At 39.5% G+C, this 16,463-nt stretch overlaps 1 protein-coding gene and 1 long non-coding RNA gene across 8 annotated transcripts in view; both read right to left on the reverse strand.

Moving 5' to 3' along the window:
* AGFG1 (ArfGAP with FG repeats 1) overlaps positions 1–15,701 on the reverse strand; it is a 79,986-nt gene extending 64,285 nt beyond the window's left edge. For 2 of the 7 annotated variants that reach the window (XM_081813467.1, XM_081813463.1), the window contains exon 1: positions 15,424–15,701. In XM_081813467.1, the coding sequence (XP_081669593.1) occupies positions 15,424–15,590 (167 nt within the window). In that variant the 5' untranslated portion in view covers positions 15,591–15,701. The remainder of the gene's footprint in view (positions 1–15,423) is intronic. The other 5 variants (XM_081813468.1, XM_081813466.1, XM_081813464.1 and 2 more) reach the window with 4 other exon arrangements.
* On the reverse strand, positions 14–10,147 carry LOC145720446 (uncharacterized). The gene is made up of 3 exons (XR_014143353.1): positions 7,783–10,147; positions 979–7,569; positions 14–944 (listed from the first exon to the last, which is right to left on the reverse strand). It is a non-coding gene; the product is annotated as an uncharacterized LOC145720446 (long non-coding RNA).
* Positions 15,702–16,463: the final 762 nt, after the last annotated feature.

Raw genomic sequence — 16,463 nt, forward strand, 5'->3', positions numbered from 1 at the left:
AGATCAGGGACTTCTTTAAGTGAGCTGACTCAGTGCATTTAAAATAGGACTCAATTTACACAACTGCAAGACACAATTTTGCCAGGCCACAATAATTATACAAATTACATAACTCCAAGGAAATTTTACATTTGTTCATGTTGCCTTCTCTAATTGCCCTTTTATTCCCATTTACTCAGGCAGATTAACCATACTCTCAATGCAAGGATATACACAGATTTTTCTCCTTTTAGCCTCCAAAAGCTTTACGTAGATATTACATGCTTATAAAATAATTTGGTTAAAAAAGTAGTTAAATCCAAAGTGAAAATTGATAGTCTCATACACTACGGTAGGATAAATTCACCAATTTGTATCTAATCAAGAACCTCATTCATACCTTTTGACCCAGTAGTACCCTTTAACAATCTATTCTAAAGGAATCTGAAACATAGCTAATTATGTACAAGACGTTCATTAAACAGGATTCATAACAGGAAAACATGAGGAATACCTCAATATCAAAGAGGAAGTGATTAAATAAATCACAGTAACACTGTAAACATTATGCATACTTATGGTTATGTTTTAAGTTTTTAGGATGAAAATTATACAGTATTCTCAGAACTACATAAAAAATCTCTGCAAAGAAAACAAACTAAATACCTCCAAATGTTAGCAGTTCTTGCATATAAATGATAGGATAGGATGATTTCTTTCTATTTATAATTTTCCATTCTCTCCAAGTTTTCCACAATGAATATGCATTATTCTATAATAGGAAAAAGAAACAGCAAGAAATAAGAAAGAGTCCAACTGACTAGTAGCAGTAGTCAAAAATTTTGGACTTTCAGTCCTGGCTGTATGGATGTGAATGTCTGTGCGGGAAGAATTAGAGAAAGAAAATATGGGAAGGGGAGAACAATCTTCCTTTCTAAGGCTTTCCTTCAGTTTTTCTAAAAAACCTGGAAAGGCTTTCCTCCAGTTTTTCTAAAAAACCTGGAAAGCCTTTCCTCCCAAATATACCCACCAGCATCAACACTTTATCTTCATTTTATTTCTCTAAATCAGGGTTTTCTCAATTTTGGCACTATTGGCATTTGGGGCCAGGAGGGGGCTGCTCTGTGCATTGTAGGATGTAGAGCAGCATCCCCAAAGTCTATCCACTAAATAAACAGTAGCATCCTCAAACCAGTAGAGACAATGAAAAATGTTTCCAGATGCTGCCAAATCTCCCCCAGGGAGCAAAATCCCTCTAGTTGAGAATCACTGCTCTAAATATGCCAAATGTTCATTACCAAGCAAAAGAAATTACTGGAATTCCTTTGGCTCTTTACTGAATATAAATCCTACCTAAGTTCAATCTTCTACAAAACACTCTACACATTCACCCCATATACAATAAAAAAAAGTTGAATTTTCCCATAAAGTCATTATTTTCAGAAGAACAGAAAATATAAATTAAGTTTTTCTATGAAATGATAAATAACAAGATAAATATACAAGTTTAAAATTTGTCTAGTACATATTAAATTTAAATTAGAAAAGACTAAGGAAAGTATCCACAAAAAATAACCAAACATGGAACTATATTATGTCAAACATGCTTAAAACAAAATATAAGTTAATAAGGCAGAACAAAATTAATATTTATGAAGTACCTATACGGCATATTTAATCTCATTCAATTTCTACTTTCAATTGTATGGTAGACCAGATATTCTGAAAAGTCTCCTCTGCTAAAATATGAGAGATACCCTGTAAGTTACAAACCAAAACCAACAAAAAAATCCTAACTGTTAACATATTGTTGAGCTTTCTAGAAAGTAAAGGAAATCTCTAATGATCCCCTCCCAAAAGGAAAAAAAAAGACAAAAAAAATTAAAAACTGAGCAGGAACCAGAAGAGTGACACATGTTATATCCAAAATTTAGTATTGCTCAGAAGGCAAATACCAACCAAAAATAGCAAAGACAAGATGAAAGAGCTGAGAACCTGAGACTAAACCTAAAGATCCTGGATGAGAAAAAAAGCTGCTTCAGGCTGTAGTATCCCTGGGTCCCACCAGAAGAATATGCAAATCCCCTCAGAAGGAATGCACTTTCAATCTATGCTACCAGGATTTGGAAAAATTAGGTTCAATAAATCATCACACAACAACAAAATGTCACACTGGGCTTGTCAGTAGAAACATCTTTAGACCCACCTCTCCCAAAGACTTTAGATATTGGAGTGATCAAATACAAAATAGAAAATATAGTACATAGGAAACATTATAACAAATAAAAGGGCATAAAAATAAACAAGATATATGTAGTTATCACAATAACCATGCAGCTTTAGAAGTCAGAACTTTTAGAAATGAAAAACTATAAATGTGGAAATTAAACACTCAACAAAGCAGGTAAAGAGCAGATTAGACACACCAAAAAAGAAAATTGGTGAATTAGTAGAAAAAAATCCAGAAAGCAGCACAGACTAAGGAGACAGAAAAGACAAAAGGAAGAAAAAAGGATATTAGAAGGTCTAACATATCTAATCAACAGTCTTCAAAGATTTATTATTTTGAGAGAAAGAGAGTGGGAGTGGGGAGTGGGGAAGGGCAGAGGGAGAGAGACAATCTCCAGCAGACTCCCCACTGAGGGCTGGATCTCACTACCCTGAGATCATGACCTGAGCTGAAAACCAAGAGTCTGACACTTAACCTGACTGAGCCACCCAGGTGCCCTCTAATCAACACTCTTACTTTTGAGAGTGCAAATGAAAAAAAATGAGGAGAGGTGATATTTGAAGAGATCATGGCTGAGATTTTTTGGATCCAGTGAAAGGCATGCATCTACAGATAAGGAATTATAGCTTATCAAAAACAAGATAAATAAAATCCACACTTAGAAACATTTTGTTCAAACTTCAAAAACAGAACAATCTTAAAAGCAGTCAGAAAGAAAAGACCAAGAAAACAAAATTTGACTAAAAGTAGACTTCTCAATGGAAACCAAAAGATAACACAAAATTATCTTTAAGTAGTAAGAAAAAATAACAGTTGTGAACCCAGCAAAACTATCTCTGAAAGTGTAAGATCAAAATAATATTTTCAGATAAACAAAAACCAAGAGTTTACCCCAGGAGATCCTCACTAAAGAAATACAGATTGTAGAAGAATGACCCCAGGAAGGTCCTGAAATGCAAAGAGGTAAGGAAAGAAACTGGTAAACATGTTTAGGTAAATTTAAACAAACATCATCTAATTTTAAAATGTCCAATTTGTGAGGAAGAACGGGGATTAATTTAACATCTCATCAACAGTAGCCCTTAAGTGAGGGTACTTTGTATTTTTAAAGGCCTTGTGTTATTAAGATTAAAATACTGATTAACTCTAGAATGTCAATATGGAGAATAAAATTTCAATGATGACCATAAAAGTACATGGAATTTACAGCTTCCAAACCAGTATAAAGGGAAAAATCAAATAAAAACAAAAAACTGTCATTTTTTGAAATAAAATTAAACACAATTTCCATATGACCTAACAATCCCACTCTTAGTTTTTACCCAAGTGAAATGAAAACTTATGTTCACCCAAAAATTTGTATATAAATATTTGCAGCAGCTCTATTCACATGAATCAAAAACTAGAAACCCAACTGTCCTTCAAATGGGAAATGGATAAATTCACAAACAATGGAATACTAACTACTCAGCACTAAGAAGAAATGAACTACTGGAATATGCAACTAACTTGGATTAATCTTGAAGGTACTATGCTGAGTGAAGAAGGTAATCTGAAAAGGTTACATACTTAAGATAGAATTTCCATGACATTCTCAGAAAGAAAAACTACAGTGTTGAGAGAACTAAAGGTAGTTGGCAGGAGTTAGGAACAGATAAGGGTTAATTTAAGAAGAGTCTTCAGGGGTGGTGGAACAGTTCCATGTTCTGATTGTGGTGGCAGTTACACGAATCCATACACGTTAAGACTCATACAACTGTATACCAAAAAAGTTAATACTGATGCAGGTTAACTTAGAAAATAAAACACTATAGTCTTGATTCTATGTTACTAGTCACAGTAACCACAATTTTCACACTAATTAAAATAAATATTTTCTCATTAGTGGATCTACCTTCTCCTCTACCTACCAAGTTTGATCAATTAACTGAATGAAATCTAATCAAAACTGAATTATTTATCTAGTTATTTCAAAGGTGTATTCGTGGAAGCTGGTGCCACTTCCCTTTTTTTGCTAAGTCTAGTCTAGCTGTCATGTGAATTCAATGCTTATAGAACATTTCACTGTAATGACATTAGTCATAACTATTGGATGAAAGTGTTGGACAAGTAAGCCACATCATTTTCATAGTGCCAATATTGAAGTACCACCCATTCCAGATCCTAAAATACACATTTTAAGTCTCCTATTGCAAAAAAAAAAAAAAAAAAATTAAATAATGACTCATTTAATAACAACAGTATTGATATTTTGAAAGCATGTTTCCCAGTTAATTGGTTTCAAGAAGTTCCAAAGTCACCTACTGGTAGAGCCCAGTATGTTTTCACAGTATAATTAAGTCATATGCAGATCCCCAGGCACTTTGGTTTTAAGGACCACCACCCAGGTATGACTATAACCAGATGGTGTGACTCATTCCATATGTCCACCAGTATGCTGCTCTTAACTATGCCTCAAACAATCTTGCAACTAGCCATTTGTTCAACTCAAAAAACGATGTGCGCTAGGTGAATAAGAAAGCTTGTTTAGTTTTATTCATTGTTTTTCTCCTGCTGGGAGAGAAGCTGGTTAAAATATTTTAATAGACTGTGGAAATTTATGTGGTTGCTAATCTTGACATGAAGTAATAAAGTTAATTTGACATTTAGATCTATCCCAATCCTAGTTATTTAGTAAAAATTACATATAAATAATGTTTAATTCAGAAAAATTATACACTTAAAATCTACAACAGATGGAAGGTGCCTTTAACAGGACATCAAGATTTTAGAAACTATTGATGCCAAGGCACTATATGTACTGGATAGTCCAAAATATTAGTCTATCCAGAACCCAACTTTAAAACACTGAGAACAGGGGCGCCTGGGTGGCTCAGTCGTTAAGCATCTGCCTTCGGCTCGGGTCATGATCCCAGGGTCCTGGGATCGAGCCCCGCATCGGGTGCTCCGCGGGAAGCCTGCTTCTCCCTCTCCCACTCCCGCTGCTTCTGTTCCCTCTCTCGCTGTGTCTCCCTCTGTCAAATAAATAAATAAAATCTTAAAAAAATAAAATAAAATACTGAAAACACACACACACGATGTAAACTACATCTGTTATTTTTGTGGGGTTTTTTTGGTTTGTTTTTCTGAAAGTCACAAATACTACACTGTAAAGTCCTTGTAACACTTAGGGGAAACATCTAAAAAATAATATACTCAAATAACAATTTAAACCTAATTAAGATATTCCAGTTAAATGTGCCCCCCCACAAACGAGGGGGTGCCTGGGTAGCTCAGTCAGTTAAGATTCCAACTCTTGATTTTGGCCAGGTTATGATCTCAGGGTCATGAGACTGAGTGCCCCCCCCCCGCCCCATCAAGCTCCAGTCTCCACACTGGGTGGGGAGCCTGCTTAAGATTCCCTCTCTCCCTCTTCCTGTCCCTCTCTCTTCGCCTCTCCCTCTCCACCCATCCTGCTCATGCTCACTCTCTCTCTCAAAAAAAAGAGGGCAGACAAAACCCAAGAATGTCTTCACAAACCTCTCCAAACCTCACTGAAATGAAAGCAAAGGAATAAAAAGGCATTAATCCACAGAGACAGAGAGGGAGAGAATAAGGGAGGAGGCCAAAAGCATACTATAGTTCTCTAATAAAATTTGGAAGATAAAAAGTGAATATACCAGCAGTAACTGACTTTGCAGAGTAAAGAAAAGCAAAACAGAAGCTCCTTCAGAGAGAAGCCAACTAGAAGCTGATTTCCACTACAGAACCTCTGAAAGATTCAAAAAAGAAATTAGAGGCAGGTTAGGGGGATTTACATAGGGTCAAAAATAAACTCCCAGTTCCCCTACAACCAAAGACTACCCCTACCAGGCCCTAGGCAGAAGTCTGAATGAAAACTTAATCTGCAGAGATTATCCAAACAGACTCTGGACTCCGGCATAGCGAAGGACTGTTATTAGGTATCCCTAAATCTAGTCTAGCAGTCATGTGAATTCAATGTTTATAAAACATTTTACTGTAATGACATTAGTCATAACTACTGGATGAAAGTGTTTGACAAGTAAACCACATCAAGGAATTAACTGAGACTCTACCTACTGAACGACAGATTATGTGCCCCTAGTCTCCTCCCTCAGGATCCTAGAAAAATGGCAGCCAGGATTTTTTAGTCAATAAGAAAGAATACTGGAGAAAATATCTCTGAACTAAAAAAAAACATGACTTCCAAACCAATGAGTCCAAAAGAATGGCTACAATACTCCCAAAGAGGGAGGGGGAAAATGGGGCACAAAGAATCAGTAATAAGAATAGCATCAGGGGGTGCTGGGTGGCTCAGTCATTTAAGGGTCTGATTCTTGGTTCCGGCCTACGTCGCGATCCCAGGGTCCTGGGATGGAGCCCCAATTCTGCTTTGCACTCAGCGTGGAGTCCACTTGGGATTCTCTCCCTCTGCCCCTGACCCCCACAATGCTCTCGCACTCTCTCTCTCAAATAAATAAATCCTTAAAAAAAAAAAAGCAGCATCAGACTTCCCAACATCAATACTGAGGATGTGAACATAATTAAGCACTGCCTTAAAACCTCAAGGATAAAGTATTTCCACCTTATGAATGGGGACGACTATCAATTTAAAAATGAGGGCAGAATGAGACATTTATAGCCATACACCTCTCAAAACGATCTCCCACTGGCCTTTAATCAGGAGGTTAAGGGAGATGTGGGGTCCTGGAAAGAGAGTGCCCAACACAGGTTAGGCATGAACAGAATTTCAGTCCCAGGATGACCACTGCATAGCAGGTCTAGAGAGCAGCATTTCTAGACTAGAAGATGACAAAAGTACCCAGAAAAGATTTATCAATTTAAAACAAAAATAAAAAGGTACCTGATGTGTTTGATCATACTGAAAGAAGTTTTATGCCTCAGAGAGACTATCTGGGGATACATTAATGATACATACATGAAAAAGCAAATGAAGACAACTATACAAGTACAAACTTCAGGGGGGAAAAGCTTGTACAAGTAAGAAATAACAATAGTAATTTACTGTACTACTAAGCTGAGAACAATATATATACTTGCAATAAGGAAAACACTAGTGATTTAACCAACAACTGTGATAACATTATACAGAAGAGGTAGAGACAGTAGGTGGAAAAGGAGAAAGAAGTGTTAAGAGGACCAAATCCTATCTTCCTCCCTGTACAGAAGTCAATATATAAAGCCAAAACTGAAAAATTTTTTAAAATAGCTCTAAGTGTGTTAGCTAGAAATACTAAGGTAAACATAGAAGAAGGGCATACACAAGAGTTGACAGTCACTATCTAAGGCAATCAGAAATGGAGGAAGGGAACAGGTGACTACTGTTGTTCATTTAAAGCCTTTGCTTTTTGGGGCACCTGGGTGGCTCAGTTGGTTGAGCAACTGCCTTCGGCTCAGGTCATGATCCTGGAGTCCCGGGATCGAGTCCCGCATCGGGCTCCCTGCTCAGCAGGGAGTCTGCTTCTCCCTCTGACCCTCCCCCCTCTCATGCTCTCTCTCTCTCATTCTCTCTCTCAAATAAATAAATAAAATCTTTAAAAAAAAAAAAAAGCCTTTGCTTTTTTAAATTATATGCATGTATTCTTTTGACAAAAATTAAAACTGAATTAAAAATTAAGCATAAACAAGAATGGATATAAACAGCTCTTGCTCTTCAAAACTAAATTTAGCTGACATACACTTACAGATTGTTATCTCTGATGAAAAAGTTTGAGGAATTTTTCTAAAATTTCTAAAGTGGCAAGTCTCTTTACTAGACACCAGAGATCTTTTTGTAGAAGTACCTACTGAACACAACTGTTCCAAATTAGAGCCACCAAGATTCAATGAGTAAGAGATAAAGCTCTGAAGACAAAAAAGAAAGAGTTTTCACATCTTCCCATATTATTAGTTCCACTGATTTTAATTCTCCCCATCAAAGAGCTTGCACAGTCTAACAAAAAATGGGGGAAGAACAAGAATTTTTAGAATCTTGACAATGACAGGAAAAATTCTTCTCTTCCTTTTGTAAACATGCATGTTTCTCTGTAACTTCCATACACTTGTCTCCTATCTCCCCCTAGAGAATATATCTATTACCTCTTCCACATATAGCCCTTAAAATTACCCAGAGGTAGTGACCATATGTACAGCTCTCCACATCCACTAGTCTTCTTCAAGCTAACAACATTTCTGGCTCCTGCAAATGTTCTTCTCATACATAGTTTTAAGTCTGCTTATCATCCTGATAAAATTCCTTAGAGTATGCTGCAGTTAATATACCTCTTAAAAGAAGCAACCAGAATAAAGGCAAGGTGTAATTATGACTTTCCTCCCTCTAAAACAGCATGGTACCAATCAAAAAGAGACCACATCTTACTCAGGAGTCTTTGAAAAAAATATGTTCTAACTTAAAAAAAAAACAAAAAACCCTATCATTCCTCATATTTCGAAGAATTCAAACAAGTCCCCCATCCTTACTGTAACATAAGTTGATGAATTTCATTCTTATCACACCCAATCAGGAGTCTTTAAGGCAAAGAGCTCTCATGTGTGGGCCTACAAAGGATGTCACAAGGAACCTGCTACTAATTAAGTACCCAAAGTTATGAATGCTTTCCCTTTTTTTTAATATACATTAGAGGAATCCATGACGGGTATTCCTAACCAATTATCACTCTGACTATATGAAGTGGGAAATGCAGGGGCACCTGGGTGGCTCAGTTGGTTAAGTGACTGCCTTTGGCTCAGGTCATGATCCTGGAGTTCCAGGATTGAGTCCGCATCTGGCTCCCTGCTCAGCGGGGAGTCTGCTTCTCCCTCTGACCCTCCCCCTTCTCACACTCACTCTCCCTCTCTCATTCTCTCACTCAAATTTAAAAAAAAAAAATCAAGTGGGAAATGCATTAATTAGTCAGGGGGAAAATGGGAAGGGTAACACCACCTAGTCCTGAATATCTCCATAGGAATTTCTCAAGAATGTGAGCATTATGCATGTTGTATAGAAAAGAGTGAAAATATGATGTCACCATACCACACATGCTTAAAAGTTTTCCCAGGACAAGAAGATGTTCATAGCACTACAGAAGAGTCCCTCTTAATCAATTTGCGAGATGAATCCATTTTCTCCTCCCTTCTGAAAAACCTACAGGAAATCCCTACTGCACAACAAACATTCATAACTAAGAAAACACTCTCCTGCTCCTTCCAACTGAGTTTTATGTTTATCAAGAGTTGTTTAATATAATAACTTGGTAATACAGTTGGCATAGTATTTGGTAAATATACAGTTGAAGTGAATATTTTGTAAAATACTGACACAAGTGAGAACTGTTTCCATAAAAACGAAGTATTTCAGAGACAACTAAATTCAATTACCATGAAAAGCTGTTACTTAACTGCAGAAAAGAATTGTGAAAGACTGAAAGATCTAGAACAATCCAGCACTCAACTTACTTTTTTTTTTTTTTTAAGATTTTATTCATGTTTGACAGAGAGAGACACAGTGAGAGAGGGAACACAAGCAGGAGGAGGGGGAGAGGGAGAAGCAGGCTTCCTGCGGAGCAGGGAGCCCGACGCAGGGTTCTATCCCAGGACCCTGGGATCATGACCTGAGCCGAAGGCAGATGCTTAAAGACTGAGCCACCCAGGCGCCCCGCACTCAACTTACTTTTAAAAAGTAACTTAAAATTCTAAAACACTGTAAAGACAATGTGAGTCTGGGTTATACCAAAGGGACAAAGATCTAATCAGTGGAACCACATTCAAAGAAAAGTACTAGGTATTACGTTAAAACATTGGCAAATTAACAATTATGTTAAAATAAAACATATAATGTATATAAAAACATACATATATATGCATACATACATAATTGACTTTTAAAATAAATCTGATCACTATCTTATTTTTTTATTATTATGTTATGTTAATCACCATACATTACATCATTAGTTTTTGATGTAGTGTTCCATGATTCATTGCTTGCGTGTAACACCCAGTGCTCCATGCAGAACATGCCCTCTTTAATACCCATTACCAGGCTAACCCATCCCCCCACCCCCCTCCCATCTAGAACCCTCAGTTTAAATCTGATCACTATCAATCCTACACACACAGGGTGAGAGGTTTTAATTACAATTCAGACAAAGAAAATAGCAAGAGAACTCATTCATGGCAGTATAGATGGGCCAAATTCAAAACAGTCAGCGTCAAAATCCCATTACACTCACAATATACAACAGCAATTTCTGAATAAAATTCAAAGAAAACACAAAGTCAAGTCGTTTAAATTTTTTAAAAAGCATCGCTATAAAGCAAAAATGCACGTACATCCATAAACTATCTGTCCTGCTTTTAAAAATCCAATGAAGTTTAAAATCTACTATTTAAATCCCCAAAATACAGAATTCACAATAATTTACAATATTCATGGGAAACCTTTATACCTTTGTTAGTGGTAGAATCATCATTAGTTCTGGATCTCAACATCAACCAGGGTTATCACAACAAAGCATTAAGAATGTATGCTAAGGGGCGCCTGGGTGGCTCAGTCGTTAAGCATCTGCCTTTGGCTCAGGTCATGATTCCAGGTCCTGGGATGGAGCCCCGCATCGGGCTCCCTGATCCGCGGGAAGCCTGCTTCTCCCTCTCCCACTCCCCCTGCTTGTGTTCCCTCTCTCGCTGTGTCTCTCTCTGTCAAATAAATAAATAAAATCTTTAAAAAAAAAAAAAAAAAGAATGTACGCTCATTTTACAATTTAAAGCTGGGGGGCGGGGGAGGAATAAGAGCACCTTCCTCATAAGATTTTTATTAGAATCACACCTGACACACAGCTACCACTCAATAAATGTGACTAATAGTTATTATTGTATTTTCCATTTCAACAAATACTTTGTTATATCCCCAACACATGTACTAGTGCCAGGAAGTTCATGTTTGCTTTTAAAAAAATTCTGTCCTTCATAATGGGGAAGCATCAGATAATTTTCCCACTTATACTAAATTGAAATTGTACTACATTTTCAAAATATCTCATCAAATACAGCCACATTAGAGTACTAAAAAAATGAAAAAGGAATTTAAGACATAAATCACTGCCCACTGTAACCTCATGAGATCCTGAATATTACAGAGCTCCAAAAGAGTATTTGATTCCAATCCACTCTAATGCTAATAAATGTATAAAAACAGATTAAATGCCTTTTCATCTAACTTTAAAGTCAAAATTCTTGCAATATTCACTACAAAAGTCAAAATGCACACAAAATTAATAACGTGTAAGTTAATATCAGGCTATATTTATACACCCATGAAATTCCCACTTCAAATCCCCTGTCCACATAAAATAGCTGGTATTGAGACAGTGTTTCTTAAATGTTATTTTTTATCTAAACCCTCTCTGAAAAACTTGTGAATCACTTTTTAAAGATGAACAATTCTTATTTACGGATTATACTAATGTTAAATAATTTGGTTTAAAACTAGTCTTTAAATCAACTAAAGTTCTTTGGCATGAAGGCAATGTTTTGTTGTTGGCTATCCATTCATAATTTTAAGTATTTCGGCAGCTAGAACCAGAACGAAAGTGACAAATCAATCTGTTACAATACCCCCATTCTACCTCAGTAATAAATAGTATAACTGCACCAAATTTAAAGTTTTGCAATCTGAATTCAGTTATATACTCTGAATGAGCATCAAACAAGCATAGGACAGTCGTCGGGAAAAAGATTCCGAGTCTACTAAAATAAACAGTAAGATGCTTGTTCAATTTGTTTAAACAAAGATACTCTAAATTAATGATAAAAGGTATGTGACTAACCTCTAAAATTTAGAATTCGTGACAGTAGATACTGTTTATTTATTTCTAGGCAATCAAGTTTTCCTGATGGTAGCTAGAGGCCTTATACTTTGAAAATCCACTGCTTAGCCTCATCCTTTCATAGAGTATATGTTCAGCAACTACTCAAATTGTACCATCTAATCCTCATACCAACCTTAAGCTATGCATTATCTTAATACAAAAGAAACTGAGGCTGAAAAGATGGATCCAGGTCAACTGGCACATGGTGACCTGGCTTAATACCTTGCCCTAGTCACAAAGCTAGTGGCAGTGGCAGAATCTGATTTCAAAATTCTATTTTTCCAAGTATACCATCTCATCTAAATAGCAAACATATAATAATTATAAACTCAATAGTTACTTAATTCTTCTCAAATTATATTCCTTTATTACTGCTTTTCAAGGACAGAAATCCTTAGGAGCTTCAATAGGTCCCTTCAATATTTTTGCAATAGACATTTGATCCAGCATTTATTCCTTCCTTCCCAAGAATCCCAGATTTCTGATTTGAGACTCTATTTGGGGATCTTTGTTGTTCTAATGAAGTCACTGTAGAATAGGAGTCCAATCAGGGCACTATTCAAGGTAGCTATATGACCTGAGTGAATTGCAGAACTTCTGGAAAAGTTGGGACATGATATAAAATAAGGCAATATGCAGCCCCAGGAGCTGGAAGCAGCCATCTTTGGATGAGAGAAATCTAGGCAACATCATTAAGCCACTGGAAAAAGTCTTACTTAAAAACAGAAAAATCCAAACTCATAGACTTTTGTAAGAGTGCTTCTCGTTTCAATGTTCTTTCACATACTGTTCCCTAGTCATGGAATATCCTTTCCCCCTTGTTAATACCTTCCATCTACTGGGCAGCTATTATGTACCAGGCATCAGGTGAGACGTTAAACACATGCTATCTCTAATACTGAAAACTAATCTACATCCAAAATCTACAAGGTAAACCTTATCCTCACTATTCATGGATGAGAAAATTCAAACTCAAGGAGACTGAGTGACATTCTCAATACCACACAGCTAATAAGCAGAGCAAGGATTTAGGACCAGGTTTATCTAGCTCACAAGTACTTGTTCTTTCAACAACATGAAGCAGTCAGCCACATGGATCTTGTCTTTAAAGGTCTTTGCTCAGGCATCAGATCTTCTGTGAAGCTTTCTCTACCCATTTACATATTTCAGGGATAGCTCATTTAGAGAAAGGAAATATTACAACGTGTCATCACTGTTTACATATTTAAAATGCAGGATCCAAGGAACACCAGTACCTCCCACAATGTATGACACAGGCCAGTCAAGCAATAAACATTTGTAAAATCATCAGTGAATGGAGATATGAAGCCCTATCTATTACAGATTAAATTATTTAAAATAAACAATTGTCATTATACTGAGATATCCTCTTATATACAATGTTTCAGAAATGTGGGTTTTAGGAAGAAAAGTGTAAATATTTCTTGATCTCATACATTTGCTGCATAGACTAAATGTTACCCTGCGAGATATAAGAACCACAGAGAAATGTCAGAAATTCAAAACAGTAACTATATACATTTTTTCCAAACCAAGTATCTCATATGTACCAAAGGAGCTTGTGTTTAGTAAACAAAGGACATATTTACTATGCACATAATAAAAATCAAATACACTTAAAACACTGGACTGTTGGCTTCGTTCTAGAACCAAAGTTGCCTAATCCATGTCACTTTATCTGTAAGTGAAAAGTATGAACCAAACTATCTCCTAGATTCCACCCAGCTCTATGATTCCGCTGTAATTCAATAATATCACTAATTGTCAACTTCTCAGAGTGCTTCCCTAACTACAATCTAAAAGTAACCTCTCAAACAAGGTCTCTGCTATCATACTATTTTAGTGCATACTTATCCCAGACATTTTTCTCATTTAATTACTTACGTATTATTATCTCCCCTAGTAGAATGTAAGCACCAAAAGAACAGGGATTTTACTGTATTCATCAGCACATCCCAAGGCTTCACAAAGAACACAGTAGACACCCGGTGTATGTTTGTTGAGTTATTTCCATTCAAAGACTAATAATGCCTTGTTGCCCAACATGAAGAAAAAAAAGCAAATCGTGCACTGCTGGGCATGTCCTGCATTTTCCAAATATTTTCTAATATATTATGGTACTTTGCCTCAGTATTAATCTTACAAAGGTTTTTTCTTGGCGGGGGGCGGGGGTGCCCAAATTACTTTATATGAAGGAATGCTACAAATGAAGAACCTAAGTATATGTTTTGGTGTAACAAAGGTTTTAAGTGACTACTTTAAATACAAGATAATTAGTACATAAAAGCAACTTATCAGTTCCAAAATCATCCGCATACTTTCCAAAGAAAATTTCAGAGAAACAGAGTAACAAGAATCTTATCAAAATAATAGCTTAATGAAGCAAAGAAGAATACAATCCAACCCAATAAGTCAAGACGGTAGTCTCCATTTTTCTGAAGCAATGCTGTCTTCCCATCTCTCCCAATTTCTGTTTACAGCCTGATACCGATACTGATAAGAGAAGTCTTACAGACACCACAAGTACAATGACACAGCTTCTAGTCAGTATCCTGTTTCCATTAAAACTTTCCCCAAACTCAAGACTCTCTTTGGACCATAAAGCTAAAACCCTACCACCTCACATCTGCTTCTCTTCCTCTCTCGCAATTAAGCCTGTCGAACTTTTCCCTTGGAATTCAAATCTCTGCCATCAAGACATTTTAATCCCACTACTATTCCTAAGTGCCTGCTTTCTCCCAGTGACCTCGGTACTCTCCACCCGAGGGAAAAAAAGCCCAGGCTACGCATCCTTGCTCTTTCCCACCCTAGCTTCTCCCCCACCCCCTCTCCGGGCGCCCGGCAGGTGCCTCGTTGGGGACCTCTGCGCCCCGGCCGCCGAGAGGCGGGGCACACAAAAGACCCGCACGGCCCTCCCCAGCCTCCTCCGGTCTCTCCCCTACAGCCCCAGCGGATCAGCGCCCTGGAGAGCGGAGGCCCGAGGGAGGCGGCGCCGGCTCCGCGGGACCAGCGATGCTCGCCTCGAGCGCCCCTTCCTGATCCCACCTTCGCCCACGCCCCACCCACGAAGGCTGCCCCAGGTCGGGACCCTCGCCCGGAGAAACCGAAAGCGCACCCCCAGCCCGGAGGCAGGGGCCGAGCGCATCCCACCCACCGGCCTCCGCCGCCCCTCCCCGCTCCCCCGCGCCCCAACTGCCGCCCCGGCCCGAGCGGGCACCCCCGCTGGCCTCCCGCGCCGCCCGGCGCCCCCGCCCCGCCCCGCCGCCCGCTCCCCCGCCCCCCAACCCGGGGGAAGGGCCCACGCCCGCCCGGCCGCCCGGCACTCACAGGCTGCCGGAGCAGGAGGTACAGACGAAGGAGCCGACCGTCATGTTCACGTAGGTGGGGCCGCGCTGGTCGCAGTCGAAGCACTTTCGGTTGTGCGGGAGACCGGTCATGTCCCGCAGCATCTTCAGGTGCTTCTCCTCCTGCTTCCGCTTCGCGCTGGCCGCCATGGCCGCGACGCCGAGGGAGGAGGCCGGCAGGGCCGGGAGCGGGAGCCGGGCGGCGCTGCGCCGGGGGCCCGCGGTCCCACGGGCCGCCCTGGCCGCGGCCGCCGCCCTCCGTCAGCGCGCGCCGCCCGCGCCGGACCTGGCCGCCTCGGCTCGACTCGACTGCGCTGGGCGCGGTGCGGACGCTGCGGAGCGCGGGCTGACGGGTCACACCAACCGGCCCGGCCGGGACAACCGCCGCCACCTCCGCCGCCGCCGCCACCTTCCCGACTTCTCCGGAGGGGAGAAGAAGAGGAAGGGGGACGGCAAGAGGAGGCCCGCCCTGGGCGGCCGGAGGCCAAGTGTCGGCCGGCGCCCTCTGCTGGCCAGGAGGAGTTAGTTACTGCGGCCGCGCTGAGGCCTGAATTTGGGCGGGGGCAAAGTAGAAAAGATACAAAGGTGCTGGTGATGATAGACAGTATTTATTAGAGAGCTTATATGTGCTAAGCGCATTACCTGACTTAACTTCCTCCCCTGCTCAGAACTCTCCAAGGGCTGCCCACTGCTTTGGGGATAATTCTAGGGTTCCTCACTGTGCCTTAAAAGGCGCTCCCTCATCTAACCCAACCTCCCTCTGTCCTCTGTCACCATCCTGGTTTCTCACTACACTGGCTTTCCGTTTGTACCCCACACACGACAAGCTCCCTTCTGACCCAGGACCCTTGCCCTGCTGTTCTTTCTCTATTAAGGTTTCTCAGTCCTGCCTCTATTCACATTTTGGACTTGATAATTTTTTGGTGAGGGGGATATTGCGTTGAGGGATATTGCACGGCATCCCTGGTAGCCTTTACCCACTAGATGCCAGAACGACCCCCTCCCCACACCCTCCGTGTGGCA

The sequence above is a fragment of the Leptonychotes weddellii genome, chromosome 3 (assembly GCF_054177405.1).
Source record: "Leptonychotes weddellii isolate Sample4059 chromosome 3, ASM5417740v2, whole genome shotgun sequence".
NCBI lineage: Eukaryota > Metazoa > Chordata > Mammalia > Carnivora > Phocidae > Leptonychotes > Leptonychotes weddellii.